The sequence below is a fragment of the Aquarana catesbeiana genome, linkage group LG04 (assembly GCF_042186555.1).
Source record: "Aquarana catesbeiana isolate 2022-GZ linkage group LG04, ASM4218655v1, whole genome shotgun sequence".
NCBI lineage: Eukaryota > Metazoa > Chordata > Amphibia > Anura > Ranidae > Aquarana > Aquarana catesbeiana.
This window is the reverse complement of record NC_133327.1, coordinates 294679489-294699639: the sequence shown is the minus strand read 5'-3', so window position 1 is coordinate 294699639 and position 20151 is coordinate 294679489. Positions and strand designations below refer to the sequence as shown.

The following is a 20151-nucleotide window of genomic DNA, read 5'->3' as shown; positions in this document are numbered from 1 at the left end:
CTAGAAGCACCATCAAATCTTTCATAACCAAATGGAAAGACCATGGCACAACAGCAAACCTGCCAAGAGACGGCCGCACACCAAAACTCACGGACCGGGCAAGGAGGGCATTAATCAGAGAGGCAGCACAGAAACCTAAGGTAACCCTGGAGGAGCTGCAGAGTTTCACAGCAGAGACTGGAGTCTCTGTACATAAGACGACAATAAGCCATAGGCTCCATAGAGTTGGGTTTTATGGCACAGTGGCCAGTAGAAAGCCATTATTTTGAGCAAAAAACAAAACGGCATGTTTTGAGTCTGTGAAAAGGCATGTGGGAGACTCCAAAGATTGCGGTTCACAAGCACAACCACCCAACTTGAAGAAGCTGGAGCAGTTTTGCAAGGAGGAATGAGCAAAAAACAGGGTTTTTATTACAGCTTACCTGTAAAATCCTTTTCTTGGAGTACATCATGGGAACACAGAGCCTTAAGTAATTACTTAAAGTGGAGTTCCACCGACTTTTACAACTCTTCAGCATCCCTCACTAAACTGTGCACTGTAAACGAATTGTTTTTTTTTTTAATTTTTTTTCTCAGCACTTACTGTATATCTGCTGTATTCATTTTTCACTTCCTCCTCCCTGGCCGCGGCCCATCGCATCATTTCCTGTTTGCAATGCCTTCTGGGAAGGGGCGGCAACTTCCTCTGAAACTGCCGTTGCTATGGAAACCTGACCTGAAACCTATTACACTGCTTGTGCTGCACTGAGCATGTGCGAGATCTGCAAGGATGAGATCCAGGAAGAAATACAGTCTGGCTTCAGATGCCCAGACTTAAGATGGCCAAGGCCTGCTGTAAGTTTATAAAATAACAAACTACTGCTATAAACTAACAAAACAGACCTTAGTTTATAGACTAACTTTACTAGAATACATTAAGCTTGTGTATTATTGGGGTATTTTTATTTAAAAAGTATAATTTCATCCGGAACATCACTTTAATGGGTTATAGGCTACCTTCAGGTGTTGACATTGGTAAACCCAATCAAGGAAGTTTACTCATTATATAACCCCTCCTCCTTCCAGGAGCTTATCAGTTTTTGTAGCAAAGCAATATACTTAATCCCAAAAAGAGAGGTGGGACCTCTGTGTCCCATGATGTACTCCAAGAAAAAGATTTTACAGGTAAGCTGTAATAAAAATCCTATTTTCTTTATCGTACATCATGGGACACAGAGCCCTAAGAATTACTTAATGGGACGTCCCATAGCAATGCTACTTGAGGGGAGAGAGAAACAACCCACAGGGTACCCACAGACTTGAGGATTTATACTGCTGCCTGCAGTACACTGCGCCCAAAGGCGATATCCTCATACCTCCTTACATCCACCTGATAAAATCTTGTTAATGTATGTACTGAAGACCAAGTTGCGGCCTTACAGATCTGAGCCATGGAGGCCTGGTGACGCATTGCCCAAGAAGCACTGACCAACCTGGTAGAGTGCACCTTAACTTGAAACGGGGTAATCTTACCCCTTAAATCATACGTTTGAATTATCACTTGTCAAATCCACTTAGCGACAGTGAATTTTGACGCTGCCTGTCCTTTCTTAGGACCCTCTGGCAGAATAAATAAGACATCAGTCTCACGAATCTGAGCAGTTGTCTAAAAATAGATGTTCACTGCTCTCACCACATTAAGACAATGTCGTGACTCTTCTCCCCTGGAACATGGTTTTGGAAAAAACGATGGCAGGACAATATCTTGGTACAGGTGAAATTTGAAACCACTTTTGATAAAGTGGAGGATGTAACACCACTCTGTCCCCATGAGAAATCAAATATGGCTCTTTACAGGAAGGAGCAGCCAATTCTGAAACCCTCCATGCTGAGGATATAGCAACCAAAAATACCAATTTCCTTGTCAGAAGGACTAGGGGAATATGTGGTATTGGTTCAAATGGCTGTTTTTTGTAACACAGACAAAACTAGGTTCAAGTACCAAGAATTCAAGGTAGGTTTGACGGGTGGAATAAGCCACGTCACCCCCTGTATAAAACCCCGCACTACAGAATGAGCAGCAAGTGGTCTTTTTAAATAGGACCGATAAAGCTGAGACTTGGGGGGTTATTTACGAAAGGCAAATCCACTTTGCACTGCAAGTGCACTTGAAAGTGCACTGAAAGTGCAGTTGCTCTAAATCTAAGGGGTAGATCTGAAATGAGTGGAATCTCTGCTGATTTTATCATTCAATCATGTGCAAGCTAAAATGCTGTTTTTTATTTTCATTGCATGTCAGCTTCGGATCTATAGCGACTTTACTTCCAAGTGCACTTGCGGTGGAAAGTGGATTTTCCTTTAGTAAATAACCCCCTTGGCCTTTAATAGAACTCAAGGCCAATTTCATTTCTACCCCTATCTGTAGAAAGGCAAGAATTTCTGCCTATGATATATGTCCGTGGGTGCCAACCCTTGGATTCACACCAGGAAACATAAGCCCTCCAGACTCTGGTTCTGGAAGCTGGCTTCCTTGCATTAATCAGGGTAGAGATAACTGACCTGAAAAGCCCACGTTTCTTCAGAATGTGGTTTTAATAGCCAAGCAGTTAAATTTAGAGACTGTAAGGTAGGATGGAATATCGGTCCCTGTGAGAGCAGATCTGGCCGTAGTGGGAGGGACCATGGGCCCTCCACTGCCATCTTTACGATTTCTGCATACCATGATCTTCTGGGCCATGCTGGTGCCACCAGAATTACCGGCTTTCTTTCCAGCTTGATCCTGCAAAGAAGTTGAGGCAGCAACTGAATAGGGAGGGAATGCATAGATCAGTGAGAACTGATCCCATGGGGTCACCAACGCATCCATTCCGCATGCGAATGGATCTCTTGTTCTGGCCACGAAGTTGACTAACTTCATGTTGAACCTGGATGCTAGAAGATCTACGTCCGGAGTCCCACATCTTTGGTAAACAGCCCGGAATATGTTGGGGTGAAGAGACCATTCCGCTGGGAATAACTGCTGGTGACTCAAGTAGTCCCCCTGCCTATTTTCTACTCCCGAAATGAAGACTGCCGATAGACACAGAACATTCCTTTCTGCCCAAGTTAGAATATGGTTCACCTCTGTCTGTGATGAGATACCTTCGGTGTCACCTTGGGTGTGGCATTGTCAGATTGAATCCTGACAGGACATTACCTTAACCTTAAAGTCCAGGTCTTTAGAGCCAGGCGTACTGCCCGAATCTTTAGGATATTGATGGACAAGGTTCTTTTCGGGTTCTTGACCACTGTCCCTGGACAGTTGTCTTTTCTAGTACTGCTCCCCAGCACGAAAGGCTGGCATCCGTCGTTACCACTTTCCAGATGACTGAAGGATTTTCCTTTCAGCAGATTCTGGGTTAGTAACAATCAAGTGAGGCTTTGGGACACTCTTGGGGACAGCTGCTTTGGCTAGTCTAAAGCTTAAATTGTTTTGTTCCAAGCAGACAGGATACTGTTTTGCAACAGTCTTAAATGAAACTGGGCACAGGGAACTGCTTCAAATGAAGCCACCATAGTTCCTAGCAACCTCATGCAAAGGTGAATGGAAGAATAGCCATTTGACCTGACCATCTGTACCAACTCTCTTATGGAGTTGATTTTTGGTAAGAACACCCTTTCCAGGGCTGTGTCTATGATCAGACCCAAGTACTCCAGCTTTTTTAGCGGTGTTTATGGAAGATTTCTCTAGGTTGAGAATCCAACCCAACTTTTCAGATAGTTGGTTGTAGTGCGTATGCTTTGCTCCAAACGAGCCACCGACTGATCTATTAGCAATAGATCATCTAGGTACGCTACGACTGTTATGCCCTGTGCCCTTAACCTGGCTAGAGGTGAACACCCGGGGTGCTGTGGCTAGCCCGAAGGGCAGGGCTACAAACTAGAAATGCTGCTGTTCTCACTCGAACCGCAGAAACCGTTGAGAAGCGGGAAATATATGGACATGCAGATATACATCCCTGATGTTGATTGATGCCAGAAGTTCTCCTCCTAGAAGGATAGAAACTACTGACCCGATTGTCTCCATGCGAAAGGAGCGGACCTTAAGGAACCGATTTGGATTTCTTAGATTTAGAATGGGTCTGACGTCTCCATTTGATATCATGAAAATATTTGAAACAAAAAACCCCAGACCTTGCTCCTTTGTGGGGATCTGTATGATCACCCCTTGAGATATTAAATCGGTCTAGTGCTTGAAACAGATTGTCCTTTCTCTGGCTCTTTGGGAAAGTTTGACCTCAGGAAGCAAGATGGTAGAAAGTCCCAAAATTCCAGCTTGTACCCCAGCGTTGGTGAGTGGGGTTGCCTCTTTGTGATGAGGCTTTAGGATTCTGCTTTGCAGGTTTCCAACCCCAGGACTTCTTTTGAGCCTGGGTCTAACTCTGAGATTTTCCTCTAGAGTATGACAGCGGAGGTTGTCGCCCCTGCCTAGAGGCGGAAGCCCCTGGCGTAAGAGGTGTTTATATTTTCTTTTGATTAGCAAAAGACTACTTTTCCCACTAGAAATTGTTTGGATATATTTGTCCAAGTTTTCTACAAATAGTCGCTCCCCATGAAAAGGAAGCCCAGTTAGATCTTTAAATGGTGCTTCAGCTGGAATTTGTTTTTTTTTGTTTTTTTAACCACGGGATTCTACACATATGCACAAGCATAAGCGTAAGGCGGGACGCCTGGTGAATAGAATCTTTAAAAGCATCTATGGCAAAGCATAATGCTTTTGGTAGTTCAGCCAAATCCCAAGCTTATTGTGCAGGAAGCTTTCTAAGGGCCTGTTAAAATGGTCCTTTAGGCATTGACAGATGCTTATTGAAGCGACTGCAGACTGAGTAATGGCACCTGCCATGGAAAAAGATCTTAAGATCTGTTGGATCCTTTAGGCATCTGTGCATTGTCTACTGGACAACATTAAAAATCGCAGCGTCAACTGCTGGTATTTTCCATCTTTTGTTGAATTTCTCCTCCAGAGGATAAAGAATTGCAATTTTCTTCGGAGAAAAATGCTTATCCGGGTGATCGCATTCAGCAAAAAATAAGCTGTTCAAGTAATGCATCTGCAGGAAACGCATGCAAAGGTTGAGAGGGTTTTAAAGGAACCCAAGGAAGAAACTGAACTTTCAGGAGACTCCGTTAGGGGTAGCATGAAAGTAGAAGAACCATCTCCGTAAGAGATTGTATCAGCAATTCCTCAGATTTGAGAGGCTGAAAAAGGCTCATCTACCGTTGTTTCCTCCACAGAGGAATCATCATCGGTTTGTTTTTCCTCTAAATCTTTTTTCTGACACTTCTTTCTTAAGTTAAAAAGAATATTTTTTGCTAGAAAATTACTTGGATCCCCCAAACATTATATTATATATATTTTAAGAGAGACCCTAGGGAATAAAATGGCAATTGCTGCAATATTTTATGTCACACTGTATTTGCCCAGCGGTCTTTCAAATGCAATTTTTTGGGAAAAAATACACTTCAATGAATTAAAAAAAAAAAAAACAGTAAAAGTTAGCCAAATTTTTTTTTGTTTTAATGTGAAAGACGATATTACGCCGCGAGAATCGTGAGAGAATCGTGATCTATCTTCTAAGCAAAAAAATTGTGATTCTCATTTTAGCCAGAATCGTGCTGCTCTAATGTGGGTGCATCATTGCTTGAGTAACTAAAACATCTGAAAGTAATTCTTTTCATATCATTTGGAAAAAACTGACGAGAAGCAAAGTGGTTCAAACTGCTGGTAATGAAACATATTGGGGCAATGTGACATAAAAAGTTTTATAGTAAGCTATTTTTTTGCACATAGTGAGCTTTCCTTTCTTCTAACATACATATTCTGAAGGATATTTTTTGTGACACGCTAAATTTATTTCCATGCTTAAATAAATTGTTACCACGCCTATTTACTATCTACCACAGTATTTCTTTAATTGTGTTTAAACTGGTTCCCGCCCAGCCGCCCAGCCGCCGCAGTTGGCTGCCCAACCTGGCCTGAGCGACGGCTTGCCCAGGGCAGGTTGGCTCCCCTGGGCGAGCTATCGTAGCTGTACATCAGCCGCTTTAATAGCACTAGGGGGCGCACGTGCCCGCTGAGCCAATGCTCGTGCCCGGCAGTCGCGATGTCCACCGGGCACCCGTGATCACTCCTGAGAGAGACAGAACGGAGGTCTGGTAATGTAAATAGACAGATCTCTGTTATGTCAGGGGTAAGGAGACTGATCAGTTGTTCCAATTGCTTAGGAACCAAAAGATAAGGGATGTTTCACTGTACCCTTGGTACCAGGTGTTTCTTCCATGTTCTAATGCTTAGGAACAACGATCGGTCTACTTCCCCAGGCAGTCCCATCCCCCCACAGTTAGAAACACTCTCTAGGTAAAACATTTAACCCCTTGATCACCTCCTATTGTTAACTTCTTCCCTGCCAATGACATTTATACAGTAATCAGTGGGTTTTTTTTAGCACTGATGGCTGTATAAATGTCAATGGTCCCAAAAAAAAGTGTCAAAAGTGTCAGATTTGTCTGCCGCAAAGCAGTAGTAGGATAAAAAAAAAAAAAAAAAAAAAAACGCAGATCGCCACAATTACTAGTAAAAATTTGAGTTATAAAAGTGTATATATCCCTTATTTTGTAGACACTAACTTTTGCGCAAACCAATATACACTAAAAAAAAATTTTTACCAAAAATATGCAGAATACATATCGGCCTAAACTGAGGAAGAAATTTGTTTTTTTTTGGGGGGGATATTTATTATAGTAAAAAAGTAAAAAATATTTTTTTTTTTTCAAAATTTTTGCTTTTTTTGTTCATAGCGCAAAAAATTAAAAACGTGGGGTGATCAAATACCACTAAAAGAAAGCTCTGGGGAAAAAAAGGACATCAATTTGGTTTGGGTACAGCATCGCACGATTGCGCAATTGTCAATTAAAGCGACGCAGTGCTGTATTGCAAAAAATGGCCTGGTCAATAAGGGGGCAAATCTTCCGGGGCTTAAGTGATTAAACAGTTTTTTAAAAATGTACAAAAATCAGTCAAATAGGGAAAAATGCACTTCACTCATATGTGCTGTGTTATATCCTAGCCAACACAACCAAAGCAAAGGCAATGGCAGTAGAAATGGGGAACACAAATTCACGAGTCCAAATGAGTCAAGTCAGAGAAAAGACACGCAGGATCGCATTTCACATATTCGAGAAATTTGTTTCATACTTTAAACTGCACACAGCACAGCCCCGCAAATTCTGCCCCTTTGTGACCAAGTAACAGAAGTTATGGAGATAACTGTATAGCACAACACACTTATCACTTCCCATGGTAAATGTAATGATTATAAACCAAATAAAAAAAATAAAAATAAAAAAAATTCTAGGATTTTTAGGTGAAAAAGTGACAAGAAAAGGTTTAGCTATTAGTTACCGTGTGCATTTCCATAATATGGCTGAGTAGAGCAATATCCCCCCCTACTGACTACTAACAAAAAAGCCATCTTAGTTTCTTTGTGTCTGCGTTTTAAAAATGTAAGTAATGCATCAATCTAGAAGTTTATCTAAGTGGTGAAGGACATGAACTCCAGCAACAAATACCAGACTCTCAGATGAACTAAACCATCTGAAGATTACACGGTTCCTGTTGTGCCTTGCTCCACAAACCCCCAGATTCAACTCCCAACATGGTCCTCCCCATGTTATATCCAATTCCAAGAGAGTTAACTCTGAAATACATAAATACCAATTGAAGTTTAAAAAAAAAAAAAAAAAAAAAAAAAAGGGAAGAAGGAGGTCAGCAGTGTTAGGCTAGCTACAACTACACCACTGCAATCTGTAACGCTTCCTGAGAAAAGGGAGGGGAGAGGCCGTCTTTGAGCAGCATAGTGGCTTACGGGCTAGAATCCTGGCCAGAACACTGTCTATATGGAGTTTTCATGTTCTCCAGGTACTCGAAAGACGTGCTGGCAAGTACACAATCAAAAGAAATCCAGAATTCACCTCAATACTTCACCTTTATTGATCCTTCATACAAAAGACATCACAGACCATGTGGGGCACAGTAAAAGTTAATGTGGCAGCGGCTAGCGCCTACTCATCATTGCGAAACATGCCAACTTTTACGCATGGTCTGATGTCTTCGCATGGTCTGTGATGTCTTTTGCATGAAGGATCAATAAAGGTGAACCGCTGCAGCGAATTCTGGATTTCTTTTGTCTATCTGCAGATGAGCTGTGCTAGCACCTTCACCTAAACCCTGGCTATGCTGTGGATGGTTGGCTAATGTGCTCACTTGGAGCGGCTTTCTCTTTGGTGGTGACATACTGGTAATTCAATTTGTTCCGGTCTAAACTGGTGCCAGTGTGTGTGTATACATCCAACACAGAGACCTTCGATTGTAAGCTCCTTGAGGGCAGTTACAATATGTAAAAGCGCTGTATAACTTGCCAACGCTATATAAAAATGCTAGAAATAGATTCGCTACAGCTTGCTTCTTTGTCTTGGACTTTTGTTCGGCAATAGACAGCAATTATACTACTACAAACAGAAAGGGCTAATTTACACGATTTGTAGTGACAGACATTTTATCGTAGCGCACCATGCCGAATCGCACTGTAATGTAAGGCGCTGCCCTACATCGCAGTGAATGAAGTACGTTCAAAGAAAAAAAAAAAAAAAAAAGGGAGCTGTGTGATGTGCTGAATCGTGCACCACACTGCCCCTACTGCAGCCAGAGCAGTGAATCTCTCCGGCTGCTCTGCATTGCGAATTCAGCCTAAGAGATTGAAATGTAAGCTTTATGTTCTTAATGCCTCTACCTATTTTTTTTCAACAAGGATTTAACCAGCTTTCACCCATATTATGAGAAATTAAGCAGTAGGAGAGAAATCACACTGATTCTGAGACGCAGGAAAATTTTAGGCCCCGTTCACGTCCAGCAGAGCGTCACGGTTTCAGCACATTTTTGGAGCAGCACCATTCACTTGAACGGGCTACTCTCTGCTCCAAAAACTCACTAAAGTAGCTCCTGCACCTATTTTTGGAGCCAAATTTAGAGTGTTTTTGGAAAGCAAGTTTTGAGTGTTTTGCACGAGTTGTTCTGTGACAAAGCGTCCATTTCTTTTGCACGTTTGGGGTGCCATTAACAATTATGGGAGCCAAAAACACACATTGCGCATTCGTGCCAGATGTTTCCATATTCCAGAATCGTGGGCAGAATTATAGAACGCCAGGATGTGAATGGGGTCTTATACTATAGATGGTGCTTTCTGTTTCTGCCTAATTTTTTTCCCCCTTTATGCCACTTCTATTGGGACTCCAGACATTGCTCCTGACATATTATGGTATTAATTCCAGCATAACCAGAACCAAGCAAGGCACCTTCCTGTCTGCAACAAAACAAAGATTATTTAACTGCCCGGTACAGAAGAGCATCTGACTATCCTAATAGCGGTGCCAACCCAATGAAGTGGTACAATGTGGCTCATACAGATCCCGGGATTATTCTGGATTTCCGTTGTGACGTCTATTAAACTTAGAAACCCATAAATACTATATCCCACCGAGTGTAGACTGTTCAGTACATTTCAAAACCATGCCCATTTTTTTATTGGAAAAGTTATTTTGGAATTCTTTGTTTTCTATTTCAGCCGCTACTTATTTTCGTGGTTGATCAACATTCAATCACAAAATGTAAAAGGTGTGGTCACTGGTTATAAACTTTACTTAGCTCTCCAGAAATTAACTGCTCTAAATCCAAAGTTTTGTGGTACAGAAGACCTAGTTTAGTCAGGGAGGGTGGCAATTTACGTTCTGTAGAACTTTTTAGACATCCATATTCTTGGCCTCAACTTCCAAGGGGGCACATTTTATTGTATCATCATTTACCCTCATTAGTCAGCAGCCGTGTGAGCCATCAATTCTTGCAGAAAGTTTGGATTTTAAGTGACACCCTTTATTGGCCAACAAAGCTGAATTTCAGGATGAGCAAATATTGGGGTTGATTTACTAAAGGCAAAGCCACTCTGCACTACAAGTGCACTTGGAAGTGCAGTCGCTGTAGATCTGAGGGGAAGATCTGAAATAAAGGGGAAGCTCTGCTGATTTTATCATCCAGTCATGCACAAGCAAAAATGCTGTTTATTTTCCTTGCATGTCCCCCTCCAGATCTACAGCGGCTGCACTTCCAAGTGCACTTGTAGCGCAAAGTAGATTTGCCTTTAGTAAATAAGCCCCATTGTCTAAACACAAGAGGCATTGTGCATTCATGGCATGTTTTGTGCATTAAAAGAAAGATATAGGAACCAATAGGTTCCAAACCTGCGCAAATCAATAACTAATAACATGGACTTAACAATTATGTATTTTTTAGAATTTAAATAAAGATGTATTTATTCACTACAAGGCTATGTAATTTATAATATAAGAGCGCGGTTCCATGGTTTCTTTTTATGCTTTGTGTATTTCTTCTAGATCTGTGCAGTAATCCAGCGTGAAACTGTCTTCATGCAGGAGTATTCTGTAATAAAGACCAGTCACTGTTGATCTCTTTGCTTGTGCGGAGCAACTGGTATTATATCCATTACACTTCTGCATTTTTCAGCAGCCGGCCTGTAGTGGGTGGAGCAGTTGCATTCCTTCCAAACTATGTTCAGCACCTGAGTTTGCAAAGACATTTGGTGCAAACAAAATGGACAAATATCCTTTGTGGCTACTGAGGAATTTATAGATTTTGTGCTTTAATTGCATAAAGCCCAAAAGACAGGAACTAAGGCATCCTGAAAGCTGAATCTTTAAAGACTTAGTTCACCCTCTAGTCCTCGATGCATGTACTTTATGTAATCAATATCTACTGATGCCCTCTCCAGCAGGTATAACAGTACAGCCACAATCAAACACCATTAAACCTTGCTGGAGGCAATATAGCAGAAATTGCTTGCTGCTTATGTGACCTTGCTGACCAATCTTTAGGTAAATAAGAAGGGAAAAACCCACCCAACAATTACTGCATGGAAAACCCTGCATTCTTTTAAAACCAAGGTAATCTGCAAGCTGCTCCCTCAAAGCTCCTCTCTATTTTATGAGGTAGAGTTTTACCCTATGCTACCCCCTAAAGCAAAACAGAAAAAGATCGGAGTCCACTACCAAGCTCTCACCCACATACTCTAAGTTTCCAAATTGTTCTCTACAGCCATCTCCAGATAACCGCTTCTAATTCTGTAGGAATAATTATTTAGGAGATCATGATTTCTCTTTTACTTTCCCAAACAGAACAAGCACTAAAAAGGACAGACTTCTTCCAAATAAACCCCCTCCAAATGTTTAACATCATAAGCCTGTCAATATTTCTTGAGCAGATCACACTGCATTTACTAACATACTAACAGTCTGAACTTTACAGCCTCTAATAAAATTTTCTTGTTCTTAAGTCTAATTTTTAATATGAAAACCAGAATTAATTTAGTTTTTTCTGGTGTCCACTTGATACCAGGCTTCAGTATAGGTAAACTTTCTCCAATAGAGGTAAATTTATTATAGCTAGAGGCTTCATTAGACATAAGGCATCTCCACATTATCATCTAGGAAATAGATTTCCTATATAAGATCAAAGAGGAACTAAACCCAATGATTTAAAGGTTTCCCAAAACAGTTACATTCAAGACATGCATCTTGATATTTGTCATTGTGCTTATGTTAGCTCTCAACCAATCTTTCAAGCCTTAAAATGGCTGGTGTCATATGTGCAGCACTATGGTAGCTCCAGATCTAAATGCCATCTTAGGAAGGCTTAGTTGGCAGCATATTACAATTGTTTTGTTCCATTTTCTTTGGATTTACCAATAACTATTTAGTGCAAGGGTCTAAATAACCAAATATAAACTGAATAGTTGGTTTAGGGAGGCCTCACACCACCTATTGGTTGGTAAAGTAGAAATTACAGTGATTTGGCAATTTGTGTGACTGGCTTTCGATAAGTTTTAGACGAAAAGCTGCATCTCAAAACAACCAATTGGATAATTAAAGGTTAAAAAGGTGTGGCCAAGCAATTTTGTTTTTCCAAAAAAAAAAAAAAAAAAAAAAGTTTAAAACGCAAAGACATTCAGCTGCCTATATTTCTAACTCTAATGATTATGTTCACGCTTCACAGAAGTTAACCTCTGAGAAATTTTTTTCCCCATCATACATATGCTCAGTTTAAATTTCCAAAGTCTTGGACAGGTTTACTTCAACAGCAGTTCTAAAAATGTCAATTGTCAATATTGTTTCAAGGCAATATGAAAAAACTTTTTCTTAAAATTAAAGTACACTGCCACCATATGAAAGCCATAGGGGTTGTTTTACCAAAATCTGGTGCAACTCTGCATAGAAACCAATCAGCTTCCAGGATTTTGTCAAAACTTATTTGAACAAGCAGAAGTTAGAAGCTGATTGGCTACCATGTACAGCTGCACCAGATTTTGCACTTTTCAGGTTTAGTAAATCAACCCCATAGTGTCATGAGTAAATCTCAAAAAGTACAGAGATCAAATATGTGCTCGACTACAGTTCCAGCACAAAACAAAATCAAAATGTCCTTAACAGATGAGCACCTAAAATGTATTTGAGTAAAAGATTAAAAATACTCCCTATTCTATAAGTTTGAAGCATTCAATATATCTATTAGAATTTAATTCTTTATTTAGGTGGGAGTAGCTCGCAGATTTCTTTTAAAAGGTGAAGAAAAGTACACTACATAGGAATAATCCACAGCACCAAGAATAGTACAGTATCGATTTGAATTTCATAGAGTAAGATCTAAATCTGAGCTTTAGCTAAAGCTCAATAAAACTGTCTGGAGGTTCCTGCCGATGTCAAAGCTTGCTGCACAGTTCAGTGTATTGATTTTTACAGTGTTCAAAGAGTTTTCCTTTCGTAACACCTGATTGTCATTAAGCTTGCAATCAACCTTTGCCAAAGAAGAATCTTACTGGTCATTTTGTAAAGAACAATAATTCGAAAGAAACATATTTTGTCACTTATGTCAAAGACAACCTGGACTGTGGAAGCTGCGCCCCAAAAAAATAAGCAAGCAGAAGACAAAAAGGGACAAATCACCAGTGTTGCCTATGAGCTTCCTAGAGCTGATTTTTTTCACTCATTACTGACTGGCATGCCATGTTGTCTCCACTGTAGAGATGACCATGTTGGCAGAGGATCAGAAGCTTCTTCATACGAGATACAGTGCTGGAAAAAAGTATTTGCCCCCTTCCTGATTTTATTTTTTTTGCATAGATGTCACACTTAAAAATGATTCAGATCAAACAAATTGTAAAATGCATAATAAAGATAACATGAGTAAATCCAAAATGCAGTTTTTAAAATGATGATGTCAATCATTAGGGGAAAAAAAAGCAGTCCAAAACTGCCTGGCACTATGTGAAAAAGTAATTGCTCCCCTCCCCCTTGCTAAATCATGAATGAACTGTGATTAACCACATATTTTGGAAAGCAGAGTTAAAATTTCACTTGCCACACCCAGGCCTGATTACTGCCAGACCTGTTGAATCAAGAAATCACTAAGTCCCTTTTCACACTGCAGCGCCTGGCCGTTAGCGCTAAAGCGCTGCTCGTTTTTGCGCCGCTTTTCGGCCGCTAGCAGGGCAGTTTTTTCCTTAAAAAACCCAGGTAATAACGTCCGTTTTGCAGCGCTTTCAAATCGCTGCCCATTCATTGCAATGAGCAGAGCGTTTTTGGAGCGCTATTTACAGTGCTCCCAACCCACCCCAAAGATGCTGCTTGCAGGACTTTTCGTATTGTCCTGGAAGAGCACGCCCCAGTGTGAAAAGACACACTGCAATGAATGGGAGGCAGTTTTCAGAGGCTATTTCTAGCGCTAAAGCGCCTGAAAACAGCCTCAGTGTGAAAGGGGTCTTAAATAGAAGCTGTCTGACAAAGTAAAGCACGCTAAAAGATCTAAAAAGCAACATATAATGCCGCGATCTAAAGAAATTTAAGAACAGATGAGAAACAAAGTAATTAACATGTATCAGTCTGGAAAGGGTTACAAAGTCATTTCTAAGACTTTGGGACTCCAACAAACCACGGTGAGAATCCTTATCCACAAATGGAGAAAACTTGGAACAGTGGTGAACCTTCCCAGGAGTGGCTGGCCTACCAAAATTACTCCAAGAGCATGACAACTCATCCAGGATGTCATAAAAGAACCCAGAACATCTAAAAGAACTGCAGGGCTTACTTGACACAGGTATGGTCAGTATTCATGATTCACCAATAAGAAAGACTGGGCAAAAATGGCATCCATGGGAGAGACCCAAGGCAAAAGCCACTGCTGACCAAAAGAACACAAAGGCTTGTCTCACATTTGCCAAAAAACATCTTGATTATCCCCAAGACGTTTGGGCAAATATTCTGTGGATGAGACAAAAGCTGAACTTTTTGGAAGGTGTGCGCCCCATTACATCTGGCGTAAAATTAACACAGACTTTCATAAAAAAAAAAAAAAAAAAAGAAGATCATACCAACATTTAAACATGATGGTGGTAGTGTGATGATCTAGGACTGCTTTGCACTTCAGGACCTGGACGACTTGCCATAATTGATGGAACCATGAATTCTGCAGTCTGGACTTAAATCCGATTGAAATGCTGTGGCATGATCTTAAACAGGCCGTTCATGCTGGAAAACCCTCCAATGTGGCTGAATTAAAACAATTCTGCAAAGAAGAGCAAGCTAAAATTCCCCCACAGCCATGTAAAAGACTCATTGCCAGTTATCGCAAATGCTTGACTGCAGTTGTTGCCAAGGGTTGCACAATCAGTTAGGTTTAGGGGGCAAATTATTATTTCACATAGGGCCAGTCAGGTTTTTATAGCTTCTTTCCCTTAATAAATGTAAACCTTTAAAAACTGCACTCTGTATTTACTTGAGTTCTTTGTGTGTAATATTAAAAGTAGTTTGAGGATCTGAATTATTTAAGTCTAACAAATATGCAAAAAAATAAAAAACATAAGGGGGTGTGGCAAATACTTTTTCACGGCACTGTATGCTCCTCCCCGATGATAATGATCTGCTAACTGATGGATAATGAATCAAGAAGCAGCAAAAAAGGTTCAGAAATCACAGATTCAAAGAATTATTGAAGCAGAAGCAGGTTAAGGTTTGTCTATAGGACCTCAGGTATAGTTTTCTCTCCAGCAAGAACAGTGAGCAGCACAGCAGTGACATCACCAGATCTCATGAGACGAGCAGTCAGAGGTACAGTGATTTGGATATCTCATAATGTAACAAAAAGCTACAGGAACAGGGGTACCTAGGCACAGAATGTATAATGTTATTTTCCAGCAGAAATGCAGAGCAAAGGTTAGATTTTCCAGAGTAATGCCCGAGGCAGAATTAACATTCATAGATGTTACCTACAATATAGCAAATCTCCACTTTTTGAGCTCAGGTTGACTTTAATTACTGTATTACATGTATGTTTCGATATAGTGATCAGCTACAGGCACAATTCCTCAACAATGCTCTGACACAGGGAATCTACTTACAGCAAGATATTCCAGACCACTATACTTCAGAAATTCTTGGACTTTATCCTTTGGTAACTGATTGAAGCGGAACTTAAAAAGGTCCATTTCCTGCTGAATAAACCATCGTCTTAGGTCTTCACTGAAAAGAAAATGATCCAAAGCAATGTCAGTTCTATTAACTGCATAATTTATAGTTTAAGTACTTCAGCTCTTGCACCTGTACTAGGACTGATCTTATTCTGTAATTTGACCTGTATAATGACAGAAATTAAATTATTTTACTAGTACAAAGCACAGCAAACATGCTTACAAATAAAATTACAGGCTCTTATTTTCTGTAAATTTTATATGATGCTACAAGAACAAAATACTGTATAAAGTACAGTGGATATAAAAAGTCTACACACCCATGTTAAAATGTCAGGTTTCTGTGATGTAAAAAAAAAAGGAGACAAAAGATAAATCATTTCAGAACTTTTTCCACCCATAGACCCCTTTCACACTGTAGCGTCTTGCAGGTGCTATAGCGTTAAAAATAGCGCCTGCAAACCGCCCTAAAACAGTTGCTCCATTCACTCCAGTGTGAAAGCCCGGGGGCTTTCACACTGGAGCGGTGCGCTGGCAGGGCGTCAGAAAACGTCCTGCCGGCAGCTTTTTTTGGAGCCGTGAACTCACAGCTCCTCCACCACTGCTCCCATTGAAATCAAAGGGGCAGCGCTGCGATACGATACCAGCGGCGTTTTGCGGGCGGATTTAACCCCTTTTTGGCCGCTAGCGGAGGGTTAAAACCGCCCTGCTAGCAGCCGAATAGCGCCGCTTTACCGCTGATGGCACAGTGTGAAAGGGGTCTTAATGTGACCTATAAACTGTACAACTGAAATCTTTTAGGTGGAGGGAAGTAAAAAAATAAAAAAATGGTTGCATAAGTGTGCACACCCTTAAACTAATACTTTTGTTGAAGCACCTTTTGATTTTATTACAGCATTCAGTCTTTTTGGGTATGAATCTATCAGCATGGCAATATTTGCCCACTCTTCTTTGCAAAAACACTCCAAATCTGTAAGATTGCGAGGACATCTCCTGTGCCCAGCCCTGTTCAGATCATTCCACAGATTTTCAATGGGATTCAGGTCTGAGCTCTGGCTGGGCCATTCCAAAACTTTAATCCTCTTCTGGGGAATCCATTCCTTTGTTGATTTGGATGTATGCTTTGGGTCGTTGTCATGCTGAAAGATGAAGTTTCTTTTCATGTTCAGCTTTCTATCAGAAGCCTGAAGGTTTTGTGCCAATATTGACTGGTATTTGCAACTGTTCATAATTCCCTCTACTAGGGCTGGGAAAAAAAAAAATCGATTTAAATCTTGAATCGAGTTGAGAGGTCAAATCGATTTAAAATTTAAGCAAATCGACCTTTTTAGATTTTCTTTTCCACCGCGCCGGTCCCGAGGCGCTGCGGGCATGAGTTTTTAGGCGAGGCTAGGCCGAAGCCGCGACCTCGCCTAAAAACTCATGCCCGCAGCACCTCAGGACTGGCACGGTTTCCAAAGAAAAAAAAATAAAAACTCGATTCAAATCGCGAAGCGAGTTTTTTTTAAGAGAATCGAAGATTTTTTTTTTTTTTTTTAAGAAAATCTCCCAGCCCTACCCTCTACCCTGAATAAGGCCCCTATTCCAGCTGAAGAAAAACAGCCCCAAAGCATCGTGCTGCCACCACCATGCTTCACTGTGGGTATGATGATCTTATGGTAATGTGCAATGTTTTTGCGCCAAACATATCTTTTGAAATTATGGTCAAAAAGTTCAACTTTGGTTTCATGAGACCATAACACATTTTCCCACATGCTTTTGGAGAGACTTCAGATGTGTTTCTGCAAAATTTTGCCAGGCTTAGATGTTTTTCTTCTTAAGAAAAGGCTTCTGTCTTGCTACTCTACCCAATAGCCCAGACATATGAAGAATACAGGAGATTGTTGTCTTATTACCACACAGCTAGTACTTGCCAGACTGATACCTTTTAACAATGAGATCCCTCTCATGCTTTGGAAGCTCTCTGCGGACCATGGCTTTTGCTGTAGGATGAGACTAAGAAAATGTCAGGTAAGACCTACTAGAACAGCTGAACTTTATTTTGGGTTAATCAGAGGCTCTTTAAATTGCGGCAGGTGTGTACTGACTCCTACTTAACATGAGTTTGAATGTGATTGCTTAATTCAGAACACAGCTACATCACCAGTTATAAAAGCGTGTGCACACTTATGTAACCACATTATTTTAGTTTTTTATTTTTACTTCTCCTCCCTAAAAGCATTGTTTGTTTTTCAAACACAGTTTATAGGTCACATTAAGGGTGGAAAATTTTCTGAAATGATTTATCTTTGTCTCCTTTTTTTACATCACAGAAACCTGACATTTTAACAGGGGTGTGTAAACTTTTATTAAAAACAAATAATCAAGATTAAAAGGATAAGGAGGCATTATCATGGCTAAACAGGATAAACATAGGCTTATTAGGGTGTTAAATAAGAACAACTTTTATGAATTTCTTTTTTTTACGTTTGCTAACAATACCAATTAAATGATAAGCCTTCGATCTGTGCATAAGAAAAAAAAATGCAAACCAATGTAACAGTATTCATTAATGAAGTTCACAGAAGCCACTGTTACTTTCTGTGCTTTAATTTCTAAAGCGGAATGATTACAGTGGTTGTAAACCTCAGACATTAAATGTGAACAAAGCATATCCCTCTAAAGTGTGTACTTGTCTCAATTAAGAGCACCAAGTGTCATTTCTGTTTTCTGCTATCAGCATGAATCAAGTTTTACCTGACACCAAGAGATTGACTGCTATAGCTCTGTTCCTGTTGTGCAGGGTTAAGGAGGGAGGGGGGTGTCTCTTCCCTCCAATCAGCTCTCAGAGCTCTCCTTACTGAATCTGTACTTATTTCATTTTCCATTCGCAAAAACCAAATACTGTACAAAAGAGTCAGGCAAGTATGCTATTCTACAACAAAGGCAAGGTAAACCTGTGGGAATCTCAAATCCTATAAACCTACAGCATCACCCTCCCAAAGTTTTCTAGAAGTCGCTATTTGCATATATGTAACTATTCCTACAATCCATGTGGCAATAACCAGATTGAATTAAAGGCTTTATTTTTCTCATGTCCAGTAGTTAAAAAATATTTAACACGTTTTATGTAACGCTCTATTCAGATCTGTGCGGTTGCAGCCCATTCATTTTGGAGGCCTGTCCTACCTGCAGAAAATGTGGGGGAAAGAAGTCTGTGGCCCTTTTTTTTTCCTTTTACATCACACTGCACTGAGCACCCTGCGGTTTGGCACAGCGATTTCGCCAATGCATGGGCTGCCATTAAGAATGAATGGCACCACCATAAGTCTGCTAAAAGGCTGCACGTTTTTCTGTGGGTCAGGAACTTACACACATTCCCCAACTGCAGATATGTTAACCCATCCTTAGACATTAGTGCTTAAAAAAAAAAAAATGTAAAAAATAAATAAAATATACTAAAAACACAAACATACTGTTTTCTATGTTTTTAGAACACAAAACTAAGCTTTCAACTTGCTTTCTTTCTTTTTTTTTTTACCCATCAAAGAAGAGAGATGACAAAATCATCATATTTCAAAACATACAATGTACTGTGAATATTGCACACTGTACTGCATTCTTAAGCCACACATGTGCCATCTGGTGACTGAAACTGGCAGAGCAACTGTTTAACAAACTGATCTTTTTTCTTTTCTCTCTTCATAAAAAAATATTTTTTTTGTAAATTCTATGTAGGAAAATAGCAGAAAATGCTCAGTTACATTTCAGGGTGCTTTAAAAAAAAAAAAAAGATAAGTATGGGGTATTATTTTATTTTTGAATCATACTTACCTAGGTGGATGCAGCATTGATCCGATGCTGCATCTGTCCCCTGGCGCCTCTAACACTGAGAACCGAGCGATCGAACCCCGCCAAATCGCTCAGTTCTCACAGCTCCCTGAGCAGAGAGCTGTTGACTGTCAGTCACAGCTCTCTGCTCTGCTCCTCCTCGCTCACTGGAGGGCTGAGCTGTAGAAGGGGCAGGAGCGGTCGGTTCAGGCTCTCAGCGGCTCGCTGTTGGTCCATGGATCTGGTAGATCCCGACTACGTGGTTGTGATGATGCCGAGCCTGGACCAACTGAGGTCAGCAGAGAGGGGACTTCAGCCCACTCTCTGCTGAAAACGGGTCACAGGAGTGCAAAACAAACTGCACGCCTGTAAACCATAGGAGAAGAAGAACAGCCAAACTAGCTTTGACTGTACTTCTCCTTTAATGTTTATTATCTTTCAGCGTACATTAATCTCACTGCTGAAAGTTTCTAACAGAAAATATACAGGAGTTTATGTTTTGGAAAAAAAAAAGTTTCACGCACATACTATTTACCACAATTATCCAAATATTTCAGGTTTCCCTTTTTGACCAACTAAAACTGTAATGATGTTGTGTGTTGAGTTGTAATCCAGAGCAACTAATCTTCATAGTTTCAGTGTAAAGTATTGACTGCGCAGCACAACATATAAGTGGTTAGTAATTTTGTCCAATAGCGATCCAGTTCTGGATTCCGTGACATTAGCTGTATGGAGTCTG

General features: G+C 40.4%; 1 protein-coding gene across 6 annotated transcripts in view; it reads right to left on the bottom strand.

Annotated features, from left to right (window-relative positions):
- PRIM2 (DNA primase subunit 2) overlaps positions 1 to 20151 on the bottom strand; it is a 449872-nt gene that overhangs the window by 265559 nt on the left and 164162 nt on the right. For all 6 annotated transcript variants that reach the window (XM_073626716.1, XM_073626712.1, XM_073626715.1 and 3 more), the window contains one exon: positions 15534 to 15654. In XM_073626716.1, the coding sequence (XP_073482817.1) occupies positions 15534 to 15654 (121 nt within the window). The remainder of the gene's footprint in view (positions 1 to 15533; positions 15655 to 20151) is intronic.